We start from the raw sequence: 21,600 nt of genomic DNA, 5'->3' as shown, positions 1-21,600 counted from the left end.
AAAATACACATTTCAATGACTTGTCTGTTGTGGTTCAGTATTCATTAGACAGTGGGTGGGTTTCTTGTCTTCCCATACTATTCTGTATGTCAGAATATTCAGACAGACAGTGTGTGATACAGACCGGAGCCAGACTGTTTGGTGCTGTTGGCGTTGAGCGGTTGTCCCGGCGCCTGGGCACATATGACCACGTGGTGGCTGAAGTGTGTGTGAGGTTAGGATCATCGTGGTCAGCGAGGGTGGAAAAGGAGGCTTGGAGCACCAGCCCCTCCTCATGAAGCACACACTCACACGCTGGTCCGAAGCCAAGGTTTTCCAACCACGCTTAATTGAATGCATCTGCACGCGGCGACATAGTAATCAGTGGTTTCTCTTCTCTACCGTTCCTGTCTAACGTAATGACAAAGCCTGGCCTGTATTTTTCTGAAGCTTGGCAAAGGTACAGCAAGCAGAAAATGGGCTGTTTGTTAATGATGCTATGATTCTCTACAGCAGGGTGGACTATTTTGGGCAGTGTGTGTGTGTAGAGTTAATATGCAATTTTTTGTTGCCCTGCTACTTCTCTCAGATAAGTCACTAAACAGCTGTACTCAATGTTGTCTCACTGGCCGATAGTGTAAAATATCAATTTATATTATATTCAATTAAATTAAACTAACACTGCGAGCTGAATACTAAATGAATAGAAAAGACTTGAAGGAAATACAATAGCCATTCATCATGCTTATATTTTATTAGTCAGGCTTTGTCTGTGTGGTTTGTGGTTCAAGATGATTTAAACCTAAGAAGCTGGCTCTTTCGTCCTGTGGTTACTGGCACTAGGCCAATATTATACACTGTGGAGTAAACAATGTCATTGGTATACTCCCTTTGTTGTTTTTGCCATCTCACCCCGGCTCTGGATATTTATTAGGTAGAGTTATGAGATGTATTGACACTTCTCCTGTGTGTTTGAGACTGTTGTTCTGAGGCGGGTTGGGTGGAGAGGCCAGACACACAAGGTGGAGGAGTTTCACCGACTTGGGGTGTCATCTTTCAGATGCAGTCACCGGTTATATTTCAGTATGTAGCTGTAGAGGTGCAGTCACCGGTGATATTTCAGTATGTAGCTGTAGAGATGCAGTCTCCGGTTATATTTCAGTATGTAGCTGTAGAGATGCAGTCTCCGGTTATATTTCAGTATGTAGCTGTAGAGATGCAGTCACCGGTGATATTTCAGTATGTAGCTGTAGAGATGCAGTCACCGGTTATATTTCAGTATGTAGCTGTAGAGATGCAGTCACTGGTGATATTTCAGTATGTAGCTGTAGAGATGCAGTCACCGGTGATATTTCAGTATGTAGCTGTAGAGATGCAGTCACCGGTGATATTTCAGTATGTAGCTGTAGAGATGCAGTCACTGGTGATATTTCAGTATGTAGCTGTAGAGATGCAGTCACCGGTGATATTTCAGTATGTAGCTGTAGAGATGCAGTCTCCGGTTATATTTCAGTATGTAGCTGTAGAGATGCAGTCTCCGGTTATATTTCAGTATGTAGCTGTAGAGATGCAGTCACCAGTGATATTTCAGTATGTAGCTGTAGAGATGCAGTCACCGGTTATATTTCAGTATGTAGCTGTAGAGATGCAGTCACTGGTGATATTTCAGTATGTAGCTGTAGAGATGCAGTCACCGGTGATATTTCAGTATGTAGCTGTAGAGATGCAGTCACCGGTGATATTTCAGTATGTAGCTGTAGAGATGCAGTCACTGGTGATATTTCAGTATGTAGCTGTAGAGATGCAGTCACCGGTGATATTTCAGTATGTAGCTGTAGAGATGCAGTCACTGGTGATATTTCAGTATGTAGCTGTAGAGATGCAGTCACCGGTGATATTTCAGTATGTAGCTGTAGAGATGCAGTCACTGGTGATATTTCACTATGTAGCTGTAGAGATGCAGTCACTGGTGATATTTCAGTATGTAGCTGTAGAGATGCAGTCACTGGTGATATTTTACTATGTAGCTGTAGAGATGCAGTCACCGGTGATATTTCAGTATGTAGCTGTAGAGATGCAGTCACCGGTGATATTTCAGTATGTAGCTGTAGAGATGCAGTCACCGGTTATATTTCAGTATGTAGCTGTAGAGATGCAGTCAACGGTTATATTTCAGTATGTAGCTGTAGAGATGCAGTCACCGGTGATATTTTTAGTATGTAGCTGTAGAGATGCAGTCACCAGTTATATTTCAGTATGTAGCTGTAGAGATGCAGTCAACTGTGATATTTCAGTATGTAGCTGTAGAGATGCAGTCACCGGTGATATTTCAGTATGTAGCTGTAGAGATGCAGTCACCGGTGATATTTCAGTATGTAGCTGTAGAGATGCAGTCACCGGTTATATTTCAGTATGTAGCTGTAGAGATGCAGTCAACGGTTATATTTCAGTATGTAGCTGTAGAGATGCAGTCACCGGTGATATTTTTAGTATGTAGCTGTAGAGATGCAGTCACCAGTTATATTTCAGTATGTAGCTGTAGAGATGCAGTCAACTGTGATATTTCAGTATGTAGCTGTAGAGATGCAGTCACCGGTGATATTTCAGTATGTAGCTGTAGAGATGCAGTCACCGGTGATATTTCAGTATGTAGCTGTAGAGATGCAGTCAACGGTTATATTTCAGTATGTAGCTGTAGAGATGCAGTCACCGGTGATATTTCAGTATGTAGCTGTAGAGATGCAGTCACCGGTGATATTTCAGTATGTAGCTGTAGAGATGCAGTCACCGGTGATATTTCAGTATGTAGCTGTAGAGATGCAGTCACCGGTGATATTTCAGTATGTAGCTGTAGAGATGCAGTCACCGGTGATATTTCAGTATGTAGCTGTAGAGATGCAGTCACCGGTGATATTTCAGTATGTAGCTGTAGAGATGCAGTCACCGGTTATATTTCAGTATGTAGCTGTAGAGATGCAGTCAACGGTTATATTTCAGTATGTAGCTGTAGAGATGCAGTCACCGGTGATATTTTTAGTATGTAGCTGTAGAGATGCAGTCACCAGTTATATTTCAGTATGTAGCTGTAGAGATGCAGTCACCGGTGATATTTCAGTATGTAGCTGTAGAGATGCAGTCACTGGTGATATTTCAGTATGTAGCTGTAGAGATGCAGTCACTGGTGATATTTCAGTATGTAGCTGTAGAGATGCAGTCACTGGTGATATTTCAGTATGTAGCTGTAGAGATGCAGTCACCAGTTATATTTCAGTATGTAGCTGTAGAGATGCAGTCACTGGTGATATTTCAGTATGTAGCTGTAGAGGTGCAGTCACCGGTGATATTTCAGTATGTAGCTGTAGAGATGCAGTCACCGGTGATATTTCAGTATGTAGCTGTAGAGATGCAGTCACCGGTTATATTTCAGTATGTAGCTGTAGAGATGCAGTCACTGGTGATATTTCAGTATGTAGCTGTAGAGATGCAGTCACCGGTTATATTTCAGTATGTAGCTGTAGAGATGCAGTCACCGGTGATATTTCAGTATGTAGCTGTAGAGATGCAGTCACCGGTTATATTTCAGTATGTAGCTGTAGAGATGCAGTCACCGGTTATATTTCAGTATGTAGCTGTAGAGATGCAGTCACCGGTGATATTTCAGTATGTAGCTGTAGAGATGCAGTCACCGGTGATATTTCAGTATGTAGCTGTAGAGATGCAGTCACCGGTTATATTTCAGTATGTAGCTGTAGAGATGCAGTCACCGGTGATATTTCAGTATGTAGCTGTAGAGATGCAGTCACTGGTGATATTTCAGTATGTAGCTGTAGAGATGCAGTCACTGGTGATATTTCAGTATGTAGCTGTAGAGATGCAGTCACCGGTGATATTTCAGTATGTAGCTGTAGATATGCAGTCACTGGTGATATTTCAGTATGTAGCTGTGGAGATGCAGTCACCGGTGATATTTCAGTATGTAGCTGTAGAGATGCAGTCACCAGTTATATTTCAAGATGCAGCTGTAGAAATCCAAGTGTTGTCAGCCGCCCAACGTCCCCAGTGTGCACTCTACACACAACCCCACCAACCCCCAAAACACCCACCTGCCCGCACCCCTCCCCCTTCCAAACAATTCCTATGCAAAAAATCTGTGAAGAAAAAAATAACTCCCATTCATGTCTTCTCCTTGGTTAACCCCTCGAGGGACCGTTCCTCCGCTATGCATTCCTGTGGGAACGTTCAGTGATCAGATGTCATTTGATATTATCTAAGGAAGCCTGCTAATCCCCATTCTGCCTGCATCTGTTTCGCTAATTTTCCACGGCGACGTCTTCCCGTCCCTTCTACCCTTGCCACTGTGATTTGGCAGTGCCGGGAGACAGATGGCGAGCCCCCCTAGAGGAGTGCTGGCAGGCTTGGCACAGAGCGTGGGGAGGGGGGTGAGGGTGGTGTTGTTGGTGGTAGGAGAGCGTCTGGCACAGCCAGAATGTTCTCTCTGCTCGAAGCTTTGTCAAAGCAGAGCAACAGGCTGGGCTGGATGATGGAAAGGCAGTGTAGGGTTTTGGTGTGCTGGGGTGTATGCAGCACCCAAGTCTCTGATGTTAGTGGAAGAGTAAGGTAGAGACTTAAGTCTGCTTAGAGTAGAGGCTTGGTGTTGGAAGAACAAATGAATATGATTTAGAAAAATGGAGTGGTGGCCTCTGTTTATATCCTCCTTTACAGCCTAGCGTGTGTGTGTGTGTGTGTGTGCGCACAAGTGCGTATGTTTTTTTAGTTTCTATTTGATTTAGGAAAATATTGTCTTTATCGTTGGTTAGGTAATTCGGCAGACACCTTCACATTTACGATACACAGAACAACTAGAGGAAATCAGTCATTCACCTCAAGATGTACTGTGGAAAACCACTGTGTGGCTTTGTGTACAGGTGCTCTCAGAGAGAAGGCTAATGTTATCGATCATCCTAAGTGGGTTTTGAATATTCAGTGTGGTGCGTATATATGATTAAACCCTCGGAAGAGCTCTTCAGTCTGCCACAGCGGTGGGAGGATTGCTTACGAGGCACTTTTTCAAGATGCACTACCAAATGGATGTGCCGACTAAAGGTGCAAGTTTAGCTGGGTATTGGCTGAGATGCCTCTTCTGGACTATGGACGTGTGTGTGTATAATGCCTGGACGAGAGTGTGTGGTGGTTTTGAGTTAATGTGTGTGTGTCTTTCAGGGGTGTTGTGTGTGTGTGTCATTGTTGTAAGACGTTAGAGACAAGACAGTAGTCCTTGTTTAGCAACCCAGCCACAATCTCATCTAGCTACACGAAAGCTACCACGTCCATATGGGGATACTTGGACCTGAGTAGGACTGCTATAAAATACAGAAATGCCTCAACGAGCCTGCATGCAGAATACGAATGAACACTACATATTATCTAACAACATGTATGTATGTAACGTGTGGAACGCCTGGCCCCACAGGCTAATCATAGGAAACTACTCCCCTATACAGTAGCTGAACGACTGCCATTAACATGACTCACAATGTGTAAACTAACCTCTTCTCTGCTTCCAGGTCAGATTAGAAACCTAGTATTACGTGTGATGGCATGCTTACTGTTCTTTAATTTCATCTGCTTTCCATAGATTTTCAACTGTAGAAGGATCTAATATCAGTAATCATGACTGACGTGTCGTATTTCTTTATGTTTAGATAAAAACAGCTGTAGGATAGTAGTTTGGCCTGTTTTTTGGGTTTGTTCCAGGCTCTCTGCTTCAGGATTTTCTTGCATGATTTTGTTTTGTAGTGACCTTGTATAGTAACTGTGTGTGGTGATATCAACGTGAGCTGTGAGTTGTGCTGTTGGCTCCGTGTCTGACTGCTAGGTTTTAATTGACAGCTGAGGATATGTGACTGGACCATGAATCAAAACGGCAGGCATTATGGCCCCAGTGGCACTGAGGATACTTTGGGGATTGCTTGGCAAAGGTAACGTTTCCATTATTTCAAACATTCTCTCTATCACTTGTCTACAAACTATCTGATGAAACACACACCTATCACACACACTTTCGCACACACACACATAGACACACATACAATATATTCATACTTTCAATAGAGTCTACAGATTGAGATTTTATTGACCCTGAAGTGGTAAACATACAAAGTTCACCTCTCATCTCTCTGCATTCATTACCTCAGTTACCCTTCCATTGCTACCACCACAATGGGAATCTGGAATAGCCATAAAGAATGTGAACAATCTGTTGAACGTTGCTCACTATTCCAGTGAGCTCTAACCCTCGAGGCATTTGTACTGTGTAACTAGTCATTATAATCATCCACAGACTGCCAGAGTGAATGTCAACCAAGCAATAACAGTGCCAAATCAGATATTCAAGGTGTCATAATGAGATGTGTGTGACATCAAAGAGTGCTTTTCATAAAGTTTTACATACCTCCACCTTTAGCTGTTGTTCCTGGGAATATATGTGAGTTATGCTTTATAATATACAGTGCCTTGCGAAAGTATTCGGCCCCCTTGAACTTTGCGACCTTTTGCCACATTTCAGGCTTCAAACATAAAGATATAAAAATGTATTTTTTTGTGAAGAATCAACAACAAGTGGGACACAATCATGACGTGGAACGACATTTATTGGATATTTCAAACTTTTTTAACAAATCAAAAACTGAAAAATTGGGCGTGCAAAATTATTCAGCCCCTTTACTTTCAGTGCAGCAAACTCTCTCCAGAAGTTCAGTGAGGATCTCTGAATGATCCAATGTTGACCTAAATGACTAATGATGATAAATACAATCCACCTGTGTGTAATCAAGTCTCCGTATAAATGCACCTGCACTGTGATAGTCTCAGAGGTACGTTAAAAGCGCAGAGAACAAGAAGAAGAAGAAACACACCAGGCAGGTCCGAGATACTGCTGTGAAGAAGTTTAAAGCCGGATTTGGATACAAAAAGATTTCCCAAGCTTTAAACATCCCAAGGAGCACTGTGCAAGCGATAATATTGAAATGGAAGGAGTATCAGACCACTGCAAATCTACCAAGACCTGGCCGTCTCTCTAAACTTTCAGCTCATACAAGGAGAAGACTGATCAGAGATGCAGCCAAGAGGCCCATGATCACTCTGGATGAACTGCAGAGATCTACAGCTGAGGTGGGAGACTCTGTCCATAGGACAACAATCAGTCGTATATTGCACAAATCTGGCCTTTATGGAAGAGTGGCAAGAAGAAAGCCATTTCTTAAAGATATCCATAAAAAGTGTCGTTTAAAGTTTGCCACAAGCCACCTGGGAGACACACCAAACATGTGGAAGAAGGTGCTCTGGTCAGATGAAACCAAAATTGAACTTTTTGGCAACAATGCAAAACGTTATGTTTGGCGTAAAAGCAACACAGCTCATCACCCTGAACACATCATCCCCACTGTCAAACATGGTGGTGGCAGCATCATGGTTTGGGCCTGCTTTTCTTCAGCAGGGACAGGGAAGATGGTTAAAATTGATGGGAAGATGGATGGAGCCAAATACAGAACCATTCTGGAAGACACCTGATGGAGTCTGCAAAAGACCTGAGACTGGGACGGAGATTTGTCTTCCAACAAGACAATGATCCAAAACATAAAGCAAAATCTACAATGGAATGGTTCAAAAATAAACATATCCAGGTGTTAGAATGGCCAAGTCAAAGTCCAGACCTGAATCCAATCGAGAATCTGTGGAAAGAACTGAAAACTGCTGTTCACAAATGCTCTCCATCCAACCTCACTGAGCTCGAGCTGTTTAGCAAGGAGGAATGGGGAAAAAAATCAGTCTGTGCAAAACTGATAGAGACAAACCCCAAGCGACTTACAGCTGTAATCGCAGCAAAAGGTGGCGCTACAAAGTATTAACTTAAGGGGGCTGAATAATTTTGCGCGCCCAATTTTTCAGTTTTTGATTTGTTAAAAAAGTTTGAAATATCCAATAAATGTCGTTCCACTTCATGATTGTGTCCCACTTGTTGTTGATTCTTCAAAAAAAAATACAGTTTTATATCTTTATGTTTGAAGCCTGAAATGTGGCAAAGGGTCGCAAAGTTCAAGGGGGCCGAATACTTTCGCAAGGCACTGTATATTAATTACATATAATTACCTACATTTTTTTTTGCTTAATTTGACATTTTAGGTAAGCACCTTTAAATTAAAAAAAGTTTCATCTTTTTCTATTAATGTATTTCACTTTTTAGAAAAAATAAATACATTTGGAGACGTGTGTTAGGTCATAGACACAGGAGGATTAACGTTACTGGTTAACTGTGTTACTGGACCTAATCAAGGGACACTCTGCTATCGTCTAGCATGCCTGTGTGTACTGCACTGTGTGACAGGATGCTGCAAACTTAATCGGCTGATTGGCTCTTTGGAATGGGGCCATGGCAGTTCCTAAGAAACAAAAAGATTTAGGGGAAACGATGTCTCTCTCTCTCTCTCTAGCTCACGCTCTCACACATTGCCCAAAAGAGTCCTCCCCGCTATAGGGAAGCATAGCATCGTTAACAAACACCACATTTTCACAGCCTGTCTCTCTCTCTTTCTTGCTCTATTTTTTTCCCTCTCCTTCCCTCTCTCTCCAGCCCTCTTTCTCTCTCTCTCTAGCCCTCTTTTTCTCTCTCTCTCTCTCTCTCTCTCTCTCTCTCTCTCTCTCTCTCTCTCTCTCTCTCTCTCTCTCTCTCCAGCCCTCTCACTCTCCAGCCCTCTCACTCTCCAGCCCTCTCTCTCTCTCTCTCTCTCTCTCTCTCTCTCTCTCTCTCTCTCTCTCTCTCTCTCTCTTTCTCTCCCTCTCTCTCTCTCTCTCTAGCCCTCTTTTTCTCTCTCTCTCTCTCTCTCTCTCTCTCTCTCTCTCTCTCTCTCTCTCTCTCTCTCTCCCCCCCTCTCACTCTCCAGCCCTCTCTCTCTCTCTCTCTCTCTCTCTCTCTCTCTCTCTCTCTCTCTCCTTTCCCAGTGCAACACATATTTATCTTTCATTTCTGTTGAGCCTTAGGAAGGCCTTGGATTGGATTTGTGTCAGGGAAAGTAAAACACACATAAAACATCTGTTGGAGGCCTCGGCAGTGTGACAGCTCACACAAACAGTATGTATGTGTCCCACATGGCGCCCTATTTCCTATGTAGTGAACTATATAGGGAATAGGGTGCCATCTGGGACACAGGCTAGCTCCGTTACAAGCCGTTTCTTTTACTGTTCTATGCTTTTCTTCTGTTTGAGTTGAGTCTCAAACTGCGTGGAGGAGACAGAAAGCCCTTTGTATGGGTGTTCTGAGGTGCCAGTACATTACGGTCATATTTATATACCCTGAGTGTACAAAACATTAGGAACACCTTCCTAATATTGAGTTGCACCCCCTCTTGCCCTCAGAACAGCCTCAATTCGTTAGGGCGTGGACTCTACGAGGTGTCGAAAGTGTTCGTTCCACAGGGATGACTCCAACGCTTCCCACAGTTGTGTCAAGTTGGCTGGATGTCCTTTGGGTGGTGGACCATTGTTGATACACACAGGAAACTGTTGAGCGTGAAATACCCAGAGTCTTGAGACACTCAAATTGGTGCGCCTGGCTCCTACTTCCATACCCTGTTCAAAGAAAATAAATATAATGTCTTACCCTCTGAATGTACACATATACACAATCCGTGTCTCACTTGTCTCAAGGCTTAAATATCCTTCTTTAACCTGTCTCCTCTCCTTCATCTACAGTGATGGAAGTGGATTTAACAGGTGACATCAATAAGGGATCATCGATTTCACCTGGATTCACCTGGTCAGTCTGTGTCATGGAAAGACCAGATGTTCATAATGTTTTGTACTGCTGCAGCGTAGTCAGAAGAAGGATATTTTTTGCTTTCATCACTTGGATGTAATTGTGGCAGATACTGTAAAACCATTCTATGGAAAGACTGAACAATGCCAATGCATAGACATGTCAATACAGGTCAACGTTTTAGCTACAGTATATGAACATTTCTGCCTCTCCGGCTTTGTCCTTGATCCCCACTCCGCCTACTTAAAGAGACACGTCAATGCTCTCTCTCGTTTTCTCGCTTTCTCACTCTCTCTTTCTGTCTCCCTCGCTTGGAAAAAAATGTTAACTTCTATTTCAACAGGGCCTTGTCTGTCAGAGAAACTAGCTCAGTCAATCCATAAATCAATCAATCAACTGTATTTATAAAGCCATTCTTACATCAGCTGAACATGAACCCAGTTTATAACCCCGAACCGCAAGCAATGCAGGTGTAGAAGCCTTTCCTGAAGGGTTTCTCCTTGTTTCTCCTTGTTTCTCCTTGTTTCTCCTTGTTCTGAAATGGTAGAACACAGCTGTATACCTAATAGGATAGAGGGAGAGATGGGGTGCATGTATATGTGCTGTTCTCTTCAAGCCTCCACCGGCCTACTCTGCCCTCTCTGAGGTTAAAGGGTTTCCTGAGAGCCCCTTCTCTAGGCCTCCTGATAGACCAGTGGAGGTAAGAGGAAATATATGCCTGAGCTACAAGGAGGCCTCTCTCTCTCTCCCTCTATCTCTCTCTCTCTCTCTTTCTCTCCCTCTATCTCTCTCTCTCTCTCTCTCTCTCTCTCTCTCTCTCTCTCTCTCTCTCTCTCTCTCTCTCTCTCTCTCTCTCTCTCTCTCTCTCTCTTTGCCCTCTCTCTTCTCTCCCACTTCCCTCTCTTTGCCCATTCTCTCGCTTCTCTCTCTTCTCTCTCACTTCTCTCTCTCTCTTTGCCCTCTATCTCTTTCTCTCTCTCTGCTTAGACATGACTAACAGACACTCGACTTCTGGTCCTCCCTGGTCGTACAGTCCAAGCCTTTAGGAGTGATGAGAGGTGCAGTGAAAGAATAACCCGTTTCTAGTCAGACTTGCTTAATTGATTTACGAGCACATCAGGATACCGCAATTCAGATTCCTTACAGTATACGTTGTTTACACGTTGCATTTGGAACATTACTATTTGTCTTTCAAACTTTTAATACAACTCAAAGTTAAGCAGGTATTTAAATCAATGTCTTCTGTCATGGAATTCCAAACTCACGAGTCTCCTATAACCGGGTTTCTGAGTGCAATTGAAGTGTGTTTTTTGATGGTTTCCATATTTTCAGTAAGATAGTTCATGAAATCATCAGTGCTGCTCCTTGAAAGACAAAGACTGCAAGAGAGGACAGCTCAGACAAGTTTATTGTCCTCTGTAGATTTTCCAGAAACAAAAGCATAACTAGCTGGGTGAGCTTGAGTGTCTGTACGATAGGAACCGAATTCAAACGTTGCTGAAGAGTGCCAGTGTAGATTGCTAACTGCAACTGTAGAACACTTGAGTTGATAGTAGGAACCTTGGCATTATATTGCCCCTGACCCTGTAATCTGCATTTTATTTGAACTTTCTAACTAACCACACATTGCTTACTCCTCAGACTGAGTGATGTCTTGGTAATCTGAATCTCGGGGGTAGGTGAGGAATTCCGTATTCTTATCAGCAAAGTATTGACAATCTGAATAACCTGGTGCATCGCTCATGGACTGTACTGAGACATTGTGTATTGAGATTGTGTTGGTTGATTTTCTCTTGCTTACACTTGTCTTTCTTTGCACATGTTGAGTAATCTGAATCTCAGAGATACATTAAGCATTCCATAATTGCACTAGCAAAGGTTTGTTCATAGGATTGAGAAGGTGAATGTGCTGTTTAAATGATATTTAATTAAGATGATGTGTGTTTATATTATCCTTTGTCTGATGAACCACTATACACTAGGACCCAAATTCAAACACTCCGGGGCCTCCCGGGTGGCGCAGTGGTCTAGGGCACTGCATCGCAGTGCTAGCTGTGCCACCACAGACTCTGGGTTCGCGCCCAGGTTCTGTCGCAGCCGGCCGCGCCTGGGAGATCCGACACACAATTGTCCTAGCGTCATCCGGGTTAGGGAGGGTTTGGCCGGTAGGGACATGTCTCATCGCGCGCGGGCTGTGCGTAGTGCACACTGACAAGGTTGCTATGATATTTAATTAAGATGATGTGTATTATCCTTTGTCTGTATGTTTCCTCCGACACATTGGTGCGTCTGGCTTCCGGGTTGTGTTTCGGAGGACGCATGGCTTTCGACCTTCATCTCTCCCGAACCCGTACGGGAGTTGTAGCGATGAGACAAGATAATAACTACTAACAATTGGATACCACGAAATTGGGGAGAAAAGGGAGTAAAAAAAATACAAATAAAAAATAAATTCAAACATTCAAACTGCCATTCGGCAGGAAATGGGTCAGCAATCCATTAAGATGCCTTTAGATAATCTAATTTGGTTGGCTTAATCCTTGAAAGATGCCCGCTGGACGCTGGAGCTCCGCTTGTGAGAAGGAGAATTAGTGTGATTTGGGTTCGTGGAGCTCGAAGATGGGGCATGGGGATAGATTACGCAGCAGGAATCCATGAGGAAAGTTGTTTCTCTCATTAGTGAGTGCCCTCATCTGAAGCCACCTGCAGGCCTGTGTAGGGGAAGTGAACTTGGGCTGCGTCCATATATAGTGCACTTTAGGCCTTTGTCCAAAGTAGTCAAACAAATAGGGAATACGGTACCATTTGAGATACAGCCTTGCACTTCAGTGAATGAAATCCCTAACTCAAGCAAAGACATCATCTTTTTTTGTAAACAATTAATAATTTGGTGAAATTCTATATGTGGTAATATGAGATTGACAGTGTGATGGACTGCATAGTGAACACTGTTTACCTTTACTGTGTCTATGCTGTCCTCACCTGAGAAGGCCTTTAGAGTAGGAAACAGAGTGGGAGAGAGGGTGTGTGTGTGTGTGTGTGTGTGTGTGTGTGTGTGTGTGTGTGTGTGTGTGTGTGTGTGTGTGTGTGTGTGTGTGTGTGTGTGTGTGTGTGTGTGTGTGTGTGTGTGTGTGTGTGTGTGTGTGTGTGTGTGTGTGTGTGTGTGTGTGTTGTGTGGTGTGAGTGTGTGTGTGTGTATTAAAGAGACGAGGGAAGGACAGAATGCTGCAGGGAACTAGCCTGCTCTGAGCTCTCTTTGTTCAGCCAGGTAGGAAAAACGTAATCTCTCATTTCCTGTCAGATGATTTTTGGCATGCCTGCGAGAGAGGGAGACAGAGAGAGTTAGGCAAATACAAGGAGGGAGAAAAAAGAGAGGGAGAGAGAGAGGGTAAGGGGGCTGGTAGGAGGAGCGAGAATGATGAAGGGAGGTGGAGTCAAGGAGAAAGTAGGATGGAGGAGGAGAGAAAAGCCATCTGGTGTTTTAACCCTTTATAGGACTGGAACTGACTGAACTACAAGATTCCAATGTTTTCCTCTTTATCAAATTTAGTTGTCAAATGTTATTTCTTTATCTCTACCTTTCTCTCTCTCTTGTTTTATTTTATATGATCCTCTTAGCAACTTATTGAATATGTGGTTCCCATTGTTTTTAGCTGAGGGTGTCCCAGGGTTTTGTATAAAATGCAGAACAGATCATTGGACACCATTCATGGACACAGACCCAGTCCTGTCAGATGGGACAGCCTCAGGGAAAATGAAGTCTGTGTTCCACCATATCCGGTTCCCACTCCTCTCCTTTTCCCTCCTTAGGTAGTCTTCCTATCCCACTGACAACAGGAATCTACTCTCTTCTCCATATTTATTGAGGAAGCCTTACACCTGCATGGGGCAGTGGCGGGACTTGGTTAACCTACATAACCTTCAAACATACCCCCCGGGAAAATAAGATTCTATGTAGTGTCTACATATCAGGCCCTGTATATAGTGTTGGCCTATAATGCAGCAATTGTGCAAGACAAGACAGGTATTTCAGACGTAGCAGCTATGTGTGTGTGTGTGGGGGGGGATAATTAATTCATTATTCGACATGTACGTATCATTGAGCCCCTTGAGAACAACAACACATTGTTTGTATTTCGCAAGCAGGCTGCACTTTCGGTTTGCGCCTCCGGTGAACAATCGCTGTGTTGTGTTCCATTCGCGTGCGTTGAATGGGGATGAGGAGGATTTGTAAAGACCCCGACCCCCTTCCGTAGCACCATTGATCAACATGGAGAGGGTCTGTCAATATGGGATTAGGTGTGATCCTCGCTTGACATCCTCCTCAGAGGAATCGGCGGAATACACTGGAAGCGCTTTGTCTGACTGTGTCCCGCTTCGAGCCATAGACTGATTAGACTAGACATAAGACCTTTACATCAAACTCTCCCTGAATAAAGCAACATGATTGGATGAGAGGGATGAAACTATTGTGGGTGCCGTTTAAAAAAAACAATTGTTCATAAAAACACTGCCATAGAATTTTAGACATTTGATTGACGTTGCATAATAATTACACATCCTAACAAGACATACATGCTATATACACAGAATTGTGTTTTCTGCCTAACAAAATAATTGGTTAATTTACTGTAGATTTGTGTTAACTGTTCGTGTTATAGTGATGTCGTGTTACAGTGTAATGTAATGCTGCAGAGTATTTCACGATTGCTTTCCAAAGTGTCCAAACGCTTCCATTGCTCAATGCAGGTGACTCAAAACCCTCTTCCGTTCTCTCCTTCTCTCTCTGTTGTGTTGAAACAGTCCTGGTACCTGGGCGAGCTTAGTTCCATTCCAAGTCACGAACGGGACTCCGATTCTGCCGACAAATGTCCACCAGAACTACAGCATAAACATCATTGGTGAACCCCCCCTCCTCCACACAGAGGCAGAGAACTGAAGACCGCTCAAGGGGCAAGAAGTGTCGGCTACGGGGGAACTAACCAGCAAGCAGCACTTAAAACAATGGTGCTTACCCCCTCTCTCCCTCCCCCCCTTCCCCCCTCCCACAGACCCCTCCTCCTTCGGGACATTGGCCAAGAAGACTCGAGTAGGTTTGGAGCAAAACTGATCCGGTCCACTCTAGCTAACCCTTCGCCATGCCAGTCAGTCATTGTGTGAAAAGAGCCTTTCTATTCAAAATACTGTGATGTATCCTGTACAAAAAAACTTAAGATGCCTTAATGTTTTGCATGACAACTCTTAGTCTAATAGTGGTGTTCTTCTTCATTTTGATGTTGGGAGTTTCTAACCTTGGTTACGAACAGGGGAAGTGGTGGTCTGAAACACACAAAGACTGGCTGGTAGTAGACGTACCCGACTGTAAGTTATTCAACTTTGACCTTTACCCCTTCTATATCAAACTATTCACTGTGTAACCATAGGAACAAATTGTGAATTCAGAGTGTTTTTTCCCTTAGATTTCAGTTTACTGTGATATATTTTTTTTTTACTCATTATCCTGTTGATTCTGTACTGCTATTTACTTAAAAGTTAGTTATACTCTTAAGAGTACTCCTAACTCTTACTATGGTAAAAAAAAAAAAAGAAGAAGACTAAACACTATTTTTAGGTTAGAGATTTGACCCCTTTTTTGAAAGAATTCGTATCTCCTCTAGAAAAAGTTTTTTTTTTAAAGATTAAAAAAAAAAAATCTTGAAAACTCGAAAGAGGCAAGTGCAATTGAATTTTTGAAGGGAAGCTATCAGTCTGTCAGCCCTAAGACTCTAAAGGAAAGGGGATAAATATACGTTTTTTGGTTTAAATACGTAAACGTGAAATGTTTAAAAAAACATTTGAGTTGATTTCAGTTGCATTTCTTTGTGTCTCAAAATGGAAAGAAAAAAATACTAAACCTGAAATGCAGAGATGTGTTTGAAGGTGCGCATTAAGATACCTATGCAGAACTGAATATGAACAAGCCAGCACTTCTATTGAGGCCTACTCAGTCTCATGGGGAGCTTTTTATTTATTGTGGAAAAAATAACAAACAGAAAGTTTAAAAAATGAAACACACATAGTGTATAAAATGCCATTCGAAATCAATAACATATTCATTTGGCCATTAGCTTATGAAGCTTGTGTTTACAGTATGACTTGACGAAAAATCAAATGAATGCAGGCTGTTAAAGTCATTCACTAAAATGTATGTGTACGTCTCAAAATCTACACTTTTTGTGCAACCTCGAACCTGCAAGGTTGCAGTGGGTTGCACCTTTTGCCACTTGAACACTAAAAATCCCAGATACAATGGTGGCATTCCCTGAAATCTAGAATTGTGCAGGGCAGGTTTATTGACTTGACCTCTCTCCAAGTCCAGATATGACAGATCTCTCCAATACTCTTCATTTGCACGATGACATATAGTCCACATTACGTGCCTTGCCTTTGAATATAAAGATATCACTACACTTGTTTTTTTGCGGCATTTATTACCATTATAGAAAAGAAACTAAACAATTTATGATAATACTTTTTTTTTGTACTCTGAATGAAAATTGTGACATTGTTGATTTTTTACTTTCATTTACTACTTTCTCTCACAGTTACGGTGCATATCAAGTATAGTTGCCGTTCTAAAGTCTATAATCACCAGCATTATTTTTCAGTGTTTTCGGTGGTTTTCGAATAACCTTTCATTTTTGTTTTATTTTTTTATTTTTTTTTATTTTTCCATCTTCCAGTTACTATTGAGGAGAGAAAATTATGCAATACCAAGTTTTGCCTATGTAGGTAGTGCTTATAGATACGCCAATTATTAGAGGCTAGTTTGGAGACAATATTGTAATGCATTTATTTTGTTGATATCGTTGTTGTTGTTTTCCTTTTTTAATTGACCAAAGTAGGGACTGCTTTCTATGCAGTGAATGACAAGGTCTTATTGTCGTGTATTGACAGATGGAGAGACATGTATCAATTTGTTTTTATTTCTTGGGGGAGGGAGGGGGCCATTTTTCTAAGCTTACTGTTCGCCTGTAAAGAATACACCCGTTGGTCTCGTATGGCTGCAAAGTCACTGATCTGTCTACTGTGACAAACTTGACTCTTTGCATTCAACTTTCCACCTGGGGTGCTAGCATGTGACATTGACTAAGCTCATTTTCGCAGGAGAGACGGCTTGACTTGTGGGACCATCACAAAAAAACTAAACAAAATTCAGGAGAGGAACACGCTAACCTTAATCAGATCCACAATTGCAAACTGAAATCATACTGCAATGTTAAAAAAAATAAAAATAGCAGGAAGCTATATAAGCATTAACCCTTATACATAACATGGTGTCATTCTATTATCAGTCACTATATGCAATTCCCAAGTAGATGCCTTAAAAATACAGGATATATAAAGTGACCTGTTACACATGCGGTACAATCAACACACCGACAAATCCACGTGAAACCGGTCAAATCAGTCTAAAGAAAGTATTAATCAACATATATGCACTATATCTGTATACACCCCGGGGATATCTCTACCCGTTATCGCTATAGGGAGCCTTGATTTTATCATGTAATAAGCTATGGACTACAGAGGAAGGACCTCTGATATTTTCATTGTACTGTGTAGTACCCGGAGAAGAACAACAATAGAGAACTTGCATACAGTAGCACATAGGTTATCGTCTTCCCCAAGTGTGTTACGTCAAATCTATAACAAACAAAAATATATATTACATATGTGAACAAAAACAAAATCTCAGGCGTTACAGGGCAAATTCCAATTACAACTCTCCCACCTTGTAATACAAAAAATGACTTTTATAACTCAAATAGACACTATCCACAACGATGTTACCTGTTGCACTCTATCCCAGCAATTGTGAACATTCTTACCGGCTTAATTCGAAGAAAGGTACTGTGCTGCATACGCAACACTCTTTGAGGGGCCAGAAAGTGTATAAAACCTCCTAAACTCAAGTCAAGCTTATTCTCTCCTCCTTCACCAAGAAACTTATTCTGAATTTGGGAATGAAAAAAAACAAAACAAAAACCACCCCATTCTATGTGCACTGTTCTGCTTTTTTTGTGTAAAAAAAAACAACACAAGTGCTTTGCAGCCTCTGGCCATTGGAGACCCCACTGAAGGGCATTTTCCCTTAGTCACGTGTGATAGAAACGTGTCAGACTTGATGTTGACATTTTGGGTAGAAGATTGGGTGTATATAAAGGTGAATGCCGTGGTGGCGTCGATAGCAGTAGTTCTTTGGGGTTCAAATCTGCTTTTGGCAGCTTGCGAGTAATGTGTGTTTATGAGTATGTGTGTGTGTGTGTTTGTTTGTTTGTTTGTTTGTTTGTTTGTTTGTTTGTTTGTGTGTGTGTGTGTGTGTGTGTGTGTGTGTGTGTGTGTGTGTGTGTGTGTGTGTGTGTGTGTGTGTGTGTGTGTGTGTGTGTGTGTGTGTGTGTGTGTGTGTGTGTGTGTGTGTGTGTGCATGCTTGTAAGAGAGAATGCACGAGGGATAGAGAGGGTGACACGACACATCGAACGAAGATGAGGGTCTTTCTATAGAGATACCTGCCTTATAGACAGGAGTTTGTACACTGTAATCCTTTTCACGCTTTTTATTTGACACCCTTGTTTGTGATTGTTTTCAAACATCTTGGGTATTATATAAGTCAATTCCATTTTAGGAGGAGGAAAAAACAAGGCTGGGCTTGATTTACTCTCCAGCTCTCCCCAAATAATCCAAAATTATAGGATTTTATAACTTTTTAATATTCCTGTATTAAGGTAAAGTATCCTATACAGAACCATAAAATAAAAATAAACTTTCCATTTTGGAAACATTTCAGTACTATTTGAAATTCTTGTTTTTGTTAGTGTGGCCATAGTAGAATGTGTGATGTGATTATGTGGTTGTGAATCCATGTCAGAGAGAGAGAGAGGGGGGGTGATTGGGTTCTACCATAGGGGAGATCTATCCATGTCAGTTCACAATAAAGGCACTTGGTTTGAGCCCACCACCAGTGAAATACCAGGGTAACATTTGAAGTGTCATCATAGATCGTTCTACTGTGTTAATATCAAGTGTGTTATGTCGATCCCACGAAAGTCCTCCTTTAGAAAAATCATAATTACAGAATGATGCAACAATCCACGAGAAATTTGGCACCTAGCATTTGACAAAGTTTTGAAGTGTCCATTATGGGTTTGGATTTGGAACAGGCATGTGTATGCAACATCAAGCAAGTAGTTCCGCTGTGAGGATTGGGTGAAGTAAGTCCTTTGTGGCCCCTAGGCATCACAGATTTTTGCACTTTTCATAATTTCATCTACAGTGAGCTCCAAAAGTATTAGGACAGTGAGACATTTTTGTTCTTTTGGCTCTGTACTCCAAGACTTTGAAATGGTACAATGACTATGAAGTTTAAGTACAGACTGCCAGCTTTAATTTGAGGGTATTTTCATTCATATTGGGTGAACCGTTTCGAAATTACACCACTTTTTGTACATAGTCCCCCAATTTTAGTGGAACAAAAGTATTGGGAGAAATCCACTTATGTGTATTAGCGTAGTAAAGAGTTAAGTATTTGGTTCCATGTTCATAACATGCAATCAAGTTTGTGACTCATGATTCATTTTCTGTTTGTGTTGTTTGTGTTTCAGATTATTTTGTGCCCAATTGAAATTAATGATAAATAATGTATTGTGTCAATTTTATTGTAAATAAGAATAGAATATATTTCTAAAGACTACATTAATGTGGATGCTACCATGATTACGATAATCCTGAATGAATCGTGAATAATGAGGAGTGAGAAAGTTACAGACGCACAAATATCACACCCTCAAGAAATGCTAACCTCTCACCATTACAATAACAGGGGAGGTTAACATTTTTTGGGGTTATGATGTTTGTGCGTCTAACTTTCTCACTCATCATTATTCACAACTCATTCAGGATGCTGTAAAGTGTTTAGAGACATATTCTATTATTATTTACAATAAAAGTGACAACAAAATTACGCAATACATTATTTACAATGAATATGGGACTAAATACTTAAGTTTGTACTACATTAATACACATAAGTGAATTTGTCCCAATACTTTTGGTCTCTTAACTATGTACAAAAAGTCCTGAACAGTTCGTCCGATATGGATGAAAATACCTTTTATATCAGTGTCCCACTCATGGTATATATTTAATAAGTAGACAGATATAGGCAGGTTTTGTGTTGCATACATTGCATAATGTTTATTTTCAAAGGGCTAATTTGATTTGATCATCGATGGACATCATGTACAAGGGTTAAACCGTTTTCACAGAATGACATGTAGGCCCACAGATGAGAAAGGCATGACAGAGATGAGTATTATTCAATATTCAGTCATGATTGTTGTAGGCTATCCATGGGCAACTGTTCAATCAGTACCTTATGCAAGAAAGACCAGTGGCAATCATGCAATATCTGTGTAGTTCTACTTACTTAATGTTCAGTGCTCTAGGGATTAAGAGAACAGATGGATGGACAAAAGTGCTTTCAGGAGGTGTGTTTTTACGTGAGCAATAGATGTGTTCCATGTATTGATTATTAACATCAGGTTGTTGTTGTAAGCAGGAAACATCAAAACCAGCATTTTCTGTATTACTAATCACTTAACTAAATATATGAATAATTCAGTGCCTGTTCAAGCTCACCGTCTCAGTGGAGTGTCCATTGTCAATAAATGTGATATGACAACAACAAAAAAGTGAAACAACTTCAAACGAAGCGATATGTGTGGGGCGCCTTGGCGTGTTCTCTCAATCTTTTTGAATTTTTAGTTTTGTTTGTTGTTTTGTTTTTGGTTTGAAATGTGTCTTTGCAAGAGGGTTTTTTTCTGCTTCATTCACTTGAAGGTCAGCTGGGTACGCCCATCTCATGCTTGCTCTTTGAGGGGAAAAAGCTACGTGTACACGTTGTTTGGACAGTGTGTTTCTTTGGATTGTCAATTGCTACATTATGTTAACTAATGACATTTGAAAATGCTTGCCAACTTCTCAGAATGGTTGACTTCTTATGGGTCTTGTGGCACTTTTACTCCCTCTGCACACACATTATTACTATGGCGAATCACTTCAAGGTGAATTAAAAAACACAACTACTACAACACCACCAACTAAATAATACGTAACAGTCTCCAGTAGTAACTTGTAGTTACACAGCAGGTGTGTGCAAAAGTCTACGTATGTATTGAATGTAGGTTTTAGAGGACTTTTGAAATCTTTTTGTAGATATCTTTTTATTTGACAGTTTATGAACCACAGGTATGTGTCGTGAACTGTACAGCGAAGGCCTTGATATCCCTTCTTTTTGTTTTGTTTTTTGATTTTAGAACATTAAAGCAGTAGGCGATGCCTTTGAGATGGTTACATTTGGTGCAGGGGCTAAAATTGCCACAAGATTAAAATCCGTGTAAATAAGGCTCAACATTTTTGGTGATTGTTACAGTTATATCCAACCTATACTGCTAGCAGATGTTTTTACTGCAGTCAATTACTGGACGTGGATATATTTCCTATGCAAAACTGTTTAAACAATAAAATGAGCAATGCTACAAAAATGACTGTTGTATTACATCTTCTTTGTGTCTGTTAAAATTCTTAGGCAACTGTCCATTTTCTTTTGAAATAGTTACTTTGGTCTAAGTCAATAAATACTAAAGCTCAAAGTGTAATAACTGTTATGTCGTTGAGACATTAATCCCAATTAATGAGATAACATGCCTAGAGCATCAACTATGGTTCTAGGTATGATCCCTTTATTTTAAACAGGTTGGGAGGAAGTGAA

At 41.3% G+C, this 21,600-nt stretch overlaps 1 protein-coding gene across 6 annotated transcripts in view; it reads left to right on the top strand.

Moving 5' to 3' along the window:
- The window catches only part of LOC118391965 (nuclear factor 1 B-type-like), a 97,360-nt gene extending 75,984 nt beyond the window's left edge, over positions 1-21,376 (top strand). For 4 of the 6 annotated variants that reach the window (XM_052459469.1, XM_052459470.1, XM_052459466.1 and 1 more), the window contains 2 exons: positions 5,869-5,957; positions 14,594-21,376. In XM_052459469.1, the coding sequence (XP_052315429.1) occupies positions 5,869-5,957; positions 14,594-14,729 (225 nt within the window). In that variant the 3' untranslated portion in view covers positions 14,730-21,376. The remainder of the gene's footprint in view (positions 1-5,868; positions 5,958-14,593) is intronic. The other 2 variants (XM_052459471.1, XM_052459472.1) reach the window with 1 other exon arrangement.
- Positions 21,377-21,600: the final 224 nt, after the last annotated feature.

Source organism: Oncorhynchus keta, chromosome 13, assembly GCF_023373465.1.
Source record: "Oncorhynchus keta strain PuntledgeMale-10-30-2019 chromosome 13, Oket_V2, whole genome shotgun sequence".
NCBI lineage: Eukaryota > Metazoa > Chordata > Actinopteri > Salmoniformes > Salmonidae > Oncorhynchus > Oncorhynchus keta.
This window is presented reverse-complemented; position numbering and strand designations above follow the sequence as displayed.